The 13,941-nt window shown below is 44.3% G+C and overlaps 1 protein-coding gene across 6 annotated transcripts in view; it reads left to right on the top strand.

The window, feature by feature from the left end:
- Positions 1-13,941, top strand: part of LOC126997880 (uncharacterized) — an 89,684-nt gene that overhangs the window by 50,438 nt on the left and 25,305 nt on the right. For all 6 annotated transcript variants that reach the window (XM_050859096.1, XM_050859092.1, XM_050859094.1 and 3 more), the window contains one exon: positions 7,242-7,424. In XM_050859096.1, coding sequence (XP_050715053.1) covers positions 7,242-7,424 — 183 coding nt within the window. The remainder of the gene's footprint in view (positions 1-7,241; positions 7,425-13,941) is intronic.

Raw genomic sequence — 13,941 nt, forward strand, 5'->3', positions numbered from 1 at the left:
GCCCAAGTCTGCACCATCGTATTTACCACATAGGCTTTCTAGCAGACCCAGCACTGCCACAAGAAACTTTTTACGGGTCCAGTTTTACAAAACTGGAAGGCCGACTCTCTGTGCTGTTTTTAGGTGCACGCCCGCAGCTTTATCGCTGCGTAGCTGCGTTAGCAACCTTGTGGCTATGAGCACCGCAGGCATACCAGAGTGATACCCGAAGTGGTCCGGGTCGGCAACGGGCATCAAGTGCTCAAAGCAGGCTTCTATATGGATGCCCGGGCAAGCACCTCAGGGCGCTATCCTTTTCATTCATTCATTTCATCGACGCCTGCTTCTAGGAGCTCCCACCAGGGGATGGCCATGGCAGAAGAGCTTCCAACTTTCTCTATCCAGACACTCCCTCCTTGCCTGCTCAAAGTTTCTCAAAGAACTTTCCCCCCTCTCCCTAACGTACTCTTGCACCCTATCCTTCCATTTCACTGGAGGTCGTCCTCTAGCATTCCCTCCCTCTATCTCACTCACATACACCCTTCTGGTCATCTTACTCTCCTCCACTTTTTAGTCTGTCACTTCACTTCTTCCACCACTCCACAGTTCTTCCCTTCACCCCTGTGACACATTCCAAAATGCTCGTACACACTTTCATTACTCATTCCATCCATTCTACTCACACCACAAGCACTCCTCAAATAACTCATTTCCACTGCCTGCACTCTAGACCTCTGACTTTCATTCCAGGCCCACGTTTCACTTGCATATGTGAGGGTTGGTACTATTATTGTATTTCTCAAATCCCTCTTTACCTCCATGCTCACACTTCTGCCATTCATGATTCGTCCCAAAGACCCTACCACCCTTCTTCCTTGCAATGCCCTTTCTCTTATCTCTCCCTCCATACCACCATGCTTACACATAACTGATCCAAGGTACTTAAACTCATTGACCTCCTCCATTTCTTCACCATTCAAAATTATTTTGCATTCTTTTTCACCTACCAAACGGGCATAAGCTACTCCCGGTGAGGATATATGGGAATCGAGGAGGGTGCTGAAGCCCTTCAAAAACCCTTCCCATGTCCTCACTAACCATTTCCCTTTTGTCTCATCAACTCCAGAGAGCAGTTCAGCATGCTCTCTAAAGACAGTTCCTCTCTCTTTTTACACCACACTACATTCACACAACACACACACACCTTTTCCCAAAATTCAAAATTCAAAATGGCAAAAAATTACAGAGCCTCGGAGTCCCCGCCTGGGGGGGGACCATAAATTCCCCCAGGGAGGACTCCCCTTCTGGCTGCCGACTTGAGAGGTGTCCTGATGACTCCTCAAACCTCCTCCTTATCAATTTCTGCAACATTCGCGGTCTTCGTTCTAATTTTCATTCTGTGGAACACCATCTCTCCTCCTCTAAACCTCACCTTCTCTTCCTCACCGAAACACAGGTTTCTGAGGCTACTGACAGCAACCTCTACTCTGTTCCCTCCTACTATTTCTATCCTAAATTTGAATCCAAAGCTGGATGTTGCGTCTACGTGCGCAACGACATCACTTGCTCTCATGCCCGCGACCTTGACTTTTCTGAATTTTCTACCATCTGGCTAAGACTTCATTGTCATTCTGTTACTAAATACATCTGTGCTGTTTATCTCTCACCTAACTCTACTAACTATGTAAAATTCTTTGACTATTTGAACTCTAAAGTGGAACACATCTTGACTCACTCTCCCTTCGCTGAAATCTCCATCTTAGGAGATTTCAATGTTCACCACCAGCTTTGGCTTCCATCCTGTTTCACTGACCAGCCTGGTGAACAAGCCTACAACTTTGCCCTCCTCAATGACATAGAGCAGTTGGTTCAGCACCCTACTCGTATTCCCGACCGTCTTGGAGACAGGCCCAACATTCTAGACCTCTTCCTTACCTCTAATCCTTCTGCTTACTCTATCAAACTGTTCTCTCCGTTGGGCTCCTCCGATCATAACCTTATTTCTGTATCCTGTCCTATCACTCCTGTACATCCTCTGGACCCACTGCAGAGGCGATGCTTCTGGCATTTTGCATCAGCTCGGTGGGACGACCTGAGGATGTACTTTTCCGATTTCCCGTGGAATGATTACTGCTTCCAGGAGAGAGACCCCTCTGTGTGTGCCCAGCGCATCACAGAGGTGATTGTCTCTGGAATGGAGGCATACATTCCACGTTCTTTCTCTACTCCTCACGCTAAAAAGCCTTGGTTTAATCATGCTTGTTCTCACGCTATTAAAGATAGAGAGGCAGCTCACAAAAGATTCCAGAGCCTTCGAACACCCGCTAACTTTGACCTTTACATTTCAGCCCGGAATCGTGCCAAATCTATTCTCCGACTTAACAAAACTTCTTTTATCAATAGAAAATGTCAACATCTTGCTTCTTCTAATTCTTCCTGTGACTTCTAGCATCTAGCCAAAAATATCTCCTCCAATTTCACTTCTTCCTCTTTCCCTCCTCTCCTTAACCCTGACGGCAGCACTGCCGTCTCATCTGTCTCTAAGGCTGAACTCTTCGCTCAAACTTTCTGTAAGTACTCCACCCTGGACGATTCTGGGCATATTTCTCCTACTCATCCCACCTCTAACTCCTTTATGCCTGTTATTAAGATTCTTCCAAATGATGTTTTCTATACCCTCTCTGGCCTCAACTCTCAGAAGGCTTATGGACCTGATGGAGTGCCTCCTATTGTCCTTAAAAACTGTGCTTCCGTGCTGACACCCTGCCTGGTCAAACTCTTTTGTCTCTGCCTATCAACATCTACCTTTCCTTCCTGCTGGAAGTACGTATGCCTTTGTACAGCCTGTGCCTAAGAAGGTTGACCATTCCAATCCTTCAAACTGCTGCCCTATAGCTTTACTTTCCTGTCTATCTAAAGCTTTTGAATCAATCCTTAACCGGAAGATTCAAAAGCATCTTTCCACTTCTAATCTTCTATCTGATCGCCAGTATGGGTTCCGCAAGGGGCGTTCTACTGGTGATCTCCTTGCCTTCCTAACTAACTCTTGGTCATCCTCTCTTAGCCGTTTCGGTGAAACCTTTGCTATTGCACTGGACATATCAAAAGCTTTTGATAGGGTCTGGCACAAATCTTTGCTTTCCAAACTACCCTCCTACGGTTTCTATCCTTCTCTCTGTACCTTTATCTCCAGTTTCCTTTCTGACCGTTCTATTTCTGCTGTGGTGGACGGTCACTGTTCTTCCCCTAAACCTATTAACAGTGGTGTCCCACAGGGTTCTGTCCTATCTCCCACTCTCTTTCTGTTGTTCATTGATGATCTTTCCAAAACGAACTGTCCTATCCATTCTTATGCCGATGACTCCACTCTGCATTACTCAACTTCTTTTAATAGAAGACCCACTCCACAGAAACTTAACGATTCAAGGCTGGAGGCAACAGAACGCTTTGCCTCAGACCTTACTATTATTTCTGATTGGGGCAAGAGGAACCTGGTGTCCTTCAACGCCTCAAAAACACAGTTTCTCCACCTATCCACTCGACACAATCTTCCAAACAACTATCCCCTATTCTTTGACAACACCCAGCTATCACCTTCCTCAACACTAAACATTCTCGGTCTATCCTTAACTCAAAATCTCAACTGGAATCTTTATATTTCATCTCTTACTAAATCAGCTTCCTCTTGGCTGGGCATTCTGTACTGTCTCCGCCAGTTCTTCTCCCCCGCACAGTTGCTATCCATTTACAGGAGCCTTGTCTGCCCTCGTATGGAGTATGCATCTCATGTGTGGGGGGGGTCCACTCACACAGCTCTCCTTGACAGAGTGGAGTCAAAGGCTCTTCGTCTCGTCAGGTCTCCTCTTCATACTGATAGTCTTCTACCTCTCAAATTCCGCCGCCATGTTGCCTCTCTTTCTATCTTTTATTGATATTTTCATGCTGACTGCTCTTCTGAACTTGCTAACTGCATGCCTCCCCCCCTCCTGCGGCCCCGCTGCACATGACTTTCTACTCATGCTCATCCCTATACTGTTCAAACCCCTTATACAAGAGTCAACCAGCATCTTCACTCTTTCATCCCTCACGCTGGTAAACTCTGGAACAATCTTCCTTCATCTGTATTTCCTCCTGCCTACGACTTGAACTCTTTCAAGAGGAGGGTATTAGGACACCTCTCCTCCTGAAATTGACCTCTCTTTTTGGACACTCCTTCGACCTCTATTCAGGAGCAGTGAGTAGCGGGCTTTTTTTTTTATATTTTTCTTTGCACCCTTGAGCTGTCTCCTTAGCTGTAAAAAAAAACTATATGGGCATACAAAATCTACAACCTCACTTCTACTTTGCTCACAAACCATCACTTTACTTTTGTTGACATTTACTTTCAGCTTTCTCCTGTTACAGGCACTATCAAAAACACTGACCAAATTTTGTAGGTCACTTTTATTTTCTGCAATGAGCACCGTGTCATCAGCAAACAGTATTGAATTCAGTACCCACTTCCTTCCCTCATCGAACAGTCTTACTCCAACTTCTCCAACTTTGCCCTTAATTTCTCTAATAACACCATCCATATAAATACTGAATAACCATGGTGACATGACGCACCCTTGTCTTAAGCCCACTTTTATCTCAAAATGTTCATATGTTTCTCCAGTAATTTTGACACATGCAGATGCATCCTCATAGAAGGACTTTATTGCACTAAGCAGTTTTTCTCCCACACCATAAATCTTTTAAACATCCCACAATGCAATCCAGTCAGCTCTGTCATAAACTTTTTCCAAATCCATGAAGGCAGCATTTAGTTTCTTTCCTTTTTCTAATATTTTTTCTACTACCATCCTGAAGGCAAATATCTGATCCACACATCCCCTTCCCTTCCTAAAGCCTCCTTGTTCTTCACTGATTTTCTCTTCTGTAAGTCTTTGCACCCTCTCTATTATGACTTTTCCATATACCTTTCCGGGTATACTCAGGAGACTTATACCTCTATAGCTCCCACATTCCCCTCTTCTGCCCTTCCCCTTGTAAACTGGGACAATGATGGCTTTCGTCCAGTCTGATGGCACCCCCCCCCCCTCCCATGCTACTTCACATATCTTGACCATCCATTTAACAACTACATCTCCTCCACACTTCAACATTTCTGCTGTGATTCCATCAATTCCTGCTGCCTTTACATTTTTTAATCTTTATATTGCCTGATTTACTTCTCCATATGTTATACTTCTTTCTTTATATACTCCTCCTCTACCTCTTCTCAAAACTGCTGCTGTTACAGCTGCTGGACGTCCACCCTCAAAATTCATTAAGTTTTTGAAATATTTTTAAGCTCAGCAATGAGCCCGGACGCCCACAGATGCCGGGCAAGTACGCCAGGCCACCCCACTCTGAGTGTGAGTGGGGAGGATAACCAAGGAGTCAATGACAACCTGGCGCATCCGCTTGCATGGTGATCTGTGGCTGTTTAGTTATACTGTGTTGCCCTTGTGAGCCAGGGGGGCGGGTACCCCCTGCACAGTGCATCCAGCGGGACCACGGGGAGGCCAGCCACAAGAAGTACGTAACCACGATTTACGGCCAGCCCGCACCTCCGGATCGGGCTGGCCCATGGGACTCCCAAACCCCTGCAGGCCCCTTTACTCGCCTTACCGTAAGCATGGTAAAATCCTTCTTTCACATGTCAGACCGAGGGCGGTACTTATCCACATTTCTTATTCCACCCTCACTCCCGCAGGAGTGCTAACGTACCAGCACACATTCTCCACAGGGACGGAGCCCTACTCACCTAGTCCAGTCTGGATATAGGCAGTCATCAAGGCTTAAGCTTGGGTTTGCACTGTGTGTTTCATATAAACAGTCCCTTGACACTCCCGCCATTTAAACCTGCACTGCCTTGACTCTCATTACTTCGATATGGTCTGCAGCGCTCGGCAAGGATGTTTATGTGCCAGTTGTATTGTGAAGCACACAGCTTTCCTGCGAACCTTCGCACCAGGGCATCAATATCATTGCTACGTGCAAGCTGGGGTGCACCTTACGGGTGTGGTATGCCACCCAGGCAGAGCTTAGAGGCATAACATGGGCAATTTGAACGACTTTTGGCGGCGCGTGACAATTTTTTTTGTATTTTTTGGAAAAAATCAAATATTTTTTAAAACTCGAATACGGGCAAGGTCGGATACCATGCACCCAGATAACTGAGGGTTTACTGTATATTGAAATTTCAGGTCACTAGGTCTGTTTTTAAGGGTTTTAGAGCCAAAATGCTAAACCGAAGCTAAATTCATATAAAAAAGTTAGCGATTAACGTTAGCTTCCACTTATTTCTTTACCAGTTTAGCAGTTCAGCGTAAGCGAAGCTAACTTTTTAGTAAGTGGATTACCAGTTAACGAAGCTAACTTTTCGGTTAGCAGTGCTCACCACTGATGACACCCGCAACTACGAGTGCATAATATTTTCTTTAGAGGAGAAAATCAGGTGACAAAGTCCTCTCAAATAGATATACATATACAAGTATATGAAAAATAATATTAATTTTGATGACCCACTAATGACTTCCCGGTGATTTATTGGGAACAGACCTTTCAAAGACGATTTCTCGAAGCACATTTTTTTTACATAATACAATGACACTACGTGAAAACTAATAAACCTTTTTGAAAATGGTTTGTTGCACCCAAAACAACAAGGAAAAGATTAAAATTCCACATGAGTAAATAATTCTAGATAAAAAAAACTAATGATATAACAAAAACAATACCAAAAAAGAAAAAAAATCAATGCCAATTTTTTTTATTTATATTTATAATAAAGCTATCTAAAAAACTAGTGGGAATTTAGCACATTGGTCAAAGTTACTAGAGGAAAAAAAATAATAAGAATACAACCAAAAATAGTAGTTTAGGTCACCTCAAAAATGTTCCTAAAAATGGGTGAAAATCAAAAACTTTTTTTTTTACGCAGAAACTTCTGCTGCTATCATATTTGAACTTGCCCACATATGTTATGATGATGCTTTATAATTTTTGTAAATATCTCAGTTCATTATTTCAATTTTGAAAAAAAGTGGAAATGGCCCCTCAACATGTCATCTGTTCATCATTTCAGTTTCTCTCAGTGTCTCATTGACTTTCAAGAACACATCATAAACAAAGCTCCTTTACAAAATCACTGGCTTTACATGCTTGTTTTCTGCCAGGTAAGTCATCAGCTTAATGTTGCCTTCCTGCTTTTCCCTTCTCTCCACTGCTGACAGCAAGCTGAGGACCTTCGCAGCCTGACACAGCCCAACAGGACCCTGCTGCAGGATGGCCTGGTGTTTGCTGTCCACCAGGTGGAAGATCAGCGCCGTCATGCAAAAATAAGCTTTGAAGACGGTCGACTCTACCTCCATGCTCTGAGGGAGCATCCCCAGCCACTGGGTATGGCTACCCTGCAGGTGAGCTGGGAACTTGAACCCTCCCTCCTCCCTGGAGCGGGGAAGGCAACCTGGGAGTTCCTAGTAGGGCATTGTCACCAGACATTAGCCATTGCCAGACTAGGAAGAGCATCTTGTGGTGCTATAAACAGACTTTTCTTACTTCTCACAAATATCAGGAAGATCAAGGTTATTGTGCTTTAATATGTTTAGCAGTCTAAGTACGGTAGAACCTCATTTATCCGGCATTCAAAACAATGGCATTTACAAAAACATTCTTCCTTTTTTTTCTGCCTGTCGTGCTTGTAGGGTTTCTTGAGGGGCCTTATGGATGGTCCCATCCCATTAGTGCCACAGGTTAATTTTATTTATAGTGGCTGCCGTGATGTAGGCGTCTTGCTGGGTTCATTCTGCCCCCCAGGGCTCCTCTTGACCAAAGTCACTGAAGTTAGGGATGATTGAAGATCTGGACAGCATGTGGGTGATCTTCTACCACTCAGTGATGACTTACAAAATAAGCATGTCTCGGTGGAGCTCAAACCAAGACTGTGCCTGGTCCTCGGGCTCACCATGCCTGCACACCAACCACTCAGCCACGGCCTGCCCAGAGTTCCACTTAATCTTAAGTTATACTTAAAGTTGAACACTTCAGTAACTGAATATACAGTACCCTCTCGAGTTTCATGCTAACCGAGTTTCATGATCCATGAGTTTTGCGGTTAGTCCTAAATTCTTACCATCCTGACTTTCGCGCATTATCACCCCAAGTTTCGCGCTGCTTTGACACGTACGGGTCACGTCTACTTACCATCGGTGTCATGCACGCTACCTCTAAAGGTAATATCACACTGGACGTTTTCCTCCGAACACTGAGGCTATGGCAAGAGAGAGAGAGAGAGAGAGAGAGAGAGAGAGAATGGGTCGTTTTGAAGCTGCAGTTGAAGGTGGCTGCCTTACAATTGGCTGACAGTTCTGAAAACATGCTTGTGATTCGCTGGGAGTCTGAAGACGTCATCGCTAATGTTCACCCTATCAGCGGCTTCACTGCCTTAAGGTGGTGTCACAATGGCCGTTTTAGTCCAACCGTTGAGGCTATGGGCAATGCCCGTACGCCCAACCAGGAGCGAGTTCACGGTTATCTGTAAGCTGGTGTCACACAGGGCTTTTATCTTCCCACCGCGTTGGCGCCACCTTGGGCAACCAGCAACTCCAACTTTTCCTGGTGTGCGTCACACACAGCCAAGGTTGGTTGCCCGTATCCACATCCACAACGTAAACAAAGCACTTGCCCTGTATCAACATATGGCGTCGTCTGCTAAAGTAAGGGCTGTCGCGGCTTGTGCTGCCATTACCCAAGTTATGGACTTGTTGCTGCAGTTAAATGGAAGGAAGAAACAGTTGTGGGTGTGGCATGCTTGTGGTTCCTTCATGCCAGTTCTCATTGTCACCACTGTGCGTGCACGGCCAACCCACCCATACACATGGATCGAATAACAACAAACAAACACACACACACACACACACACACCAGACTCATTAGGAACCATTGCAGATGTTTCTGACAAACAGAAACGACTTCACCATTTCTCGAGTGTGTTGGAACATATTTGGTGAGTGGCTCACATGAACCAAACCTGGCTCTTGGCAAGAAGAGAGCAGTCGTCTTTAACACTGCTCTCTTCTTGCCATTGGGTATGTTTGGTTTGTATGAACCACTCACCAAATAAGTTCTAACACACTCTAGGAAACGGCAAAGCCATTTTTGTTTGTGAGAAACATCTTCGATGGCTCATGATGAGTCTGGTGTGTGCGTGCATGTGTGTGTGTGTGTGTGTGTGTCTTTGTTGTTACTCGATCCACGTGTTTATGTGGTCGGAGTCTAGATGGGTGGGTTTGCCATTCACACACAATGGTGACAATGAGAACTGGCATGGAGGACCCACTGACACGCTACACTCACAACAACTTCTTGCCATTTAACTGATGCAACAAGTCCATAACTTGGGTAATGGGAGTACAAGCCGCGACAGCCCTTATTTTAGCAGATGATGCCATGTCGATACAAGACAAGTGCTTTGTTTACATTGTGAATGTGGATACGGGCAACTGACCTGGCTGTGTGTGACACACACCCGGAAAAGTTGGAGTTGCCGGTTGCCCAAGCTTCCGCCAACGCGGTGGGAAGAAAAAGGCCCAGTGTGACACCAGGCTGTGGACAACCGACAACTCGCTCCCGGATGGGCGCTTGGGCGTTGCCAGCAGCCAGAACGGTTAGAGGAAAATGGCCAGTGTGACACTGCCTGAAGGCAGCGAGGCTGCTGACCAGGTGAGCGCCAGTGATGACATCATCGGACTCCCAGCGAATCACAAGTGTGTTTTCAGAGCTCAGCCAATCGTAAGGCTTCATCTGTGGCTTTAAAACGACCCGTTCTCTCTTCCTGTTTTCTTCCTTTTTCCAAGGTACGCATTTTGAGATAACAAGGGAGTAAAGGAGGAAAAAAAGTGAGCTCCAGGGGGCAGCATGAGCCAATTATAATGGCGCCACTATAAACAGTTGCCTGCACCATGATGGGCTCGGGGCTGACCGTCAGGCCCAAATGGATAGTCTACCGGCGCCATAGCCCACATGTAAAAAAAAAAAAAAAAAAGTAAAAAATATAAATGAAAAAAAAATCTCCACAGGTCGGAACCGATAAGCGCTTTTTCAGTGTTTTCAATACCTTGAGTTTCGCGATCCTCGAGTTTAGCGCTATACCTTCAGAACGAAGCGAGCGCGAAACTTGAGAGGGTACTGTTACTGTATAATAATAATACTGTATAAATGTTAAATGATGATCTAGTCAAGAAATATGGGCATTGTAAGGTAGCGTTTATAAAGGTTACGTTTATCATTGGCGCAAGGTGATAGTCTTTTCTTGTTTGTAAACAAGAGCACATATGTTGTGCTGCCGGCGCCGTGTTGAGACCTGCTGTCTTTCACCGTTATTACTGGGGCCACATCTCAAGATATTCAAAGACGCCTTTTGTGGCAATGGCACCTTTCTGTACTGCCGTTCCATGAAATGTGCATATACAAAAGCTCAGCTGGATGGCGCCATATTTGAAAACACGGCTCGTAAACACCTTTGTGGAAAAGCAGGGTTGGAGCTGCTGTTGAGGAGGCAAAGGCACCTTGTGGCAAGTCAATGGAGGAGAACGCCTGTCTCCTAGCTCACAATTAATACAGCCTCAGAACTTGGTTTTGAGTGAAATACATCCTTTCAAGAGTATTTACTGGGTGGTAGCACTGTAGTAAACTTGCATTACCTAATCAAATAAGGAGTTATGAATGATTTCTCGGGATTTTGAGTTGTGATTCATGAAGTTATATAATGGTGTTTAATCCACTCACTGTGAGGTGGACCCCAAGTAACACTATAATAGGCTAGTAAATGGAGTCACATTACTTCAGTAGATAGTACAATCGATGGTTTTATTATTGATATGGGCTCACAGGATTGTGGCTACTGCTGAGTGTTAGGCTATGGACTGTTTATATTGCTTCTCGACGGACATACTTTTCACCCTCACTTGTATCCGCATGTTTTCTCCCTCCATGCCATGTGAGGCTGCGGACCATGCTGCATGATTGGCTCACACTTCTAAAACCACAGTTGTCATGGGTGCTGTGATTGGTTGACTCGTGAAAAGGCACCTGTGAGGGAACTCCTGCCTTACAGCGACTTGGCAGGCCGATGGCGCCTTTGAAAATGTTTATGTATTGGGACCCAGTTGAAATGAAAGGTGCCGTTGATGCGCCCTTTCAAATGGCACCTTTTGTCAATTGGTGCCTGTCAGCAAGGCGTGTTTTGAGTATACGGCTCCTGGACCATTGTGCCTGTTATTCAGTAGGATCAGGTGTATTTACTTTATCAGCAATTCTGTAGGAGTTCTATTCTATTGGAGAGGCGTTGGCTGAGTGGTTAGCGTGCTGGTCCCGCGTTTCGTTGTGTCCTGGATGATGTGGGTTCGAATCCGCCGCTACCAGCCATGAATAGGTGGCGCCACTATAAACACGCCTGCTCCATGACGGGCTTAGAATGACCACCAGGCCCAACCCATAAAAGCCTGCTGGTGCTGTAGGCTTATCAGGCTTCAGTGTATTTTGTCTTATAATTCTTAAGTCTTTTCCTTCCTTCACTGTCAATGATTGTCCCTCCCATCTTATACACTGCACCTGGTCTATTTTTACTCCTGCCCATTTTCATTGTGTGACACTTCATTGAACTCCATTTCCCATTTTTTACTCCATTCATGTATCTTATTCAAATCTTCCTGAAGTTTATTACAATCATCCTCGTCTCGTATTTTTCTAAGCAGTTTGGCGTCATCTGCAAACATACTCATGTAACTCTTCACTTTTTCTGGCATGTCATTTATATATACATTAAAAACATTATCGCCGCTAACGCTGATCCCTGTGGAACTCCACTTATGACCGTTCTCCATTCTGATATTTCATGTTTCAACACACTTCTCATCTCTCTGTTTGCTAGGTAACCCTTCATCCATTCTGTCATTTTTCTCCCCAGTCCTCCTCTATGTTCTAATTTCCAAAGCAGCCTTATTTTGAACTTTATCAAATGCCTTTTTTAGGTCCAAAAATATGCACTCCGCCTATCTGTCTCTCTCCTGCACTATATCTATTGCTCTTGAGTAAAAACATATTGTAGATTTGTGACACAAGATTTACCTTGTCTGAATCCAAATTGACTTTCACTGTCTTTAAATTATCTTCTCACACAGCTTACACATGACGCTTGTTAAAGAAACTGGTCTATAGTTCAGAGGTTCCTTTTTGTTTCTGCTTTTATATCATGTGACCACATGTGCCCTTTCCCACTGTGCTGGGACCTCCTTGGTCTTGACTGAACAACTTATGATATCGTGAATTGGTTTTATTAACTGATTATTGCACTCTATTAGTACTTGACCTGATATTTTGTCTGGACCCATTGCCTTCTTACCATCTAGTGATTTTAATAGCCCCATTATCTCCTCTCTGTCCACTTTTGTTTTCCAATCTCTTGACACTTCTCTCTTCACTCCTCTTTTCAAATTCTGTCTCTTGGGTGAATACTTTCTGAAAGTTTTCATTTAACCCATTGGCTGCGGATTTCCTACAAGAAGACATCACCAATTTACAGGAACGGAACAAAAGTAGCTGCTAAAATTCAATGAAGAAAAATGTAGTCATGCACTTTGGGAGGGGATATCCAGCATACCAGTACCACATGGGAAACACTTCACTATCCACCACAGAGGCAGAGAAGGACCTGGGAATATATGTTACCAGGCTACCTGTGAAAGGCAAATCCGTGCCAATCACAGCGGATGGGTTAATGTTTCACAGATCTCCTTTCCCAATCTCTTGACACTTCTCTCTTTATTCCTCTTTTCAAATACTGTCTTTTGGGTAAATACTTTCTGAAAGTTTTCATTTAACCCAGTAGCAGCGGGGATCATGTTTCTTAATGGTCCCCCCAAGCGAGAAAAATGAGAAAAAATCACCCCTCACTCAAACCATTTCATAATATATATCAAAGCATTTGTGATAAGATTATGTATCATCTATTTTTGGGGTTAATATCATGGCACAAATTTGGCCTGTCGCTGCTACACGGTAAAACCACAAATTTGGCCCGTCGCTGCTATTGGGTTAATATTTCACAGATCTCCTTTGTATCTTCATAGACTTGGTCACCCACTTTGATTGCATTCACAGCTTCTTTTTTCCTCAATTTAAAATTTATGTGTCTATAAAAAAAGTGTTGGGGCCTTATATTTTTCTATTATGTTCTTTTCATTCTTTCTTCTTCTCTCCTCACTTTGGTGTAATCATTTCTAGCTTGTCTGTAGCTTTCCCTGTTTGTGGCATTCCTTCTCCTTTTTAAGTTTCTCCATGCTTTATCTTTCCTCTTCTTTGCCCCCAGACATCTTGTATTAAACCACTCTTTTTTTCCTCTTTTCCTTATCACATAGTAGGGTGCCCACCTTCATTATGTTTTAAGGAAGTAATCATATTTTTGTTGTACTTTTCTCAGCATTTTCATTTCTGATCAATTTATACAGTACCCTCTCGAGTTTCGCACTCGCTTTGTTCCGAAGGTATAGCGCTAAACTTGAGGATTGCGAAACTCGAGGTATTGAAAACACTGAAAAAGCGCTTATCTGTTCCGACCCGTGGAGATTTTTTTTTTTTTTTTTTTACATGTGGCCTATGGCGCCAGTGGACTATCCATCTGGGCCTGATGGTCGGCCCCGAGCCCGTCATGGCGCAGGCAACTGTTTATAGAAGCGCCATAATAATTGGCTCATGCTGACCCCCGGAGCTCACTTTTTTCCTTCTATACTCCCTTGTTATCTCAAAATACATACCCTGGAAAAAGGAAGAAAACAGGAAGAGAGAACGGGTCGTTTTAAGGCCACAGATGAAGCCTTATGATTGGCTGAGCTCTGAAAACACGCTTGTGATTTGCTGGGAGTCCGATGATGTCAT

This window comes from Eriocheir sinensis, chromosome 13 (genome assembly GCF_024679095.1).
Source record: "Eriocheir sinensis breed Jianghai 21 chromosome 13, ASM2467909v1, whole genome shotgun sequence".
NCBI classification, from domain to species: domain Eukaryota; kingdom Metazoa; phylum Arthropoda; class Malacostraca; order Decapoda; family Varunidae; genus Eriocheir; species Eriocheir sinensis.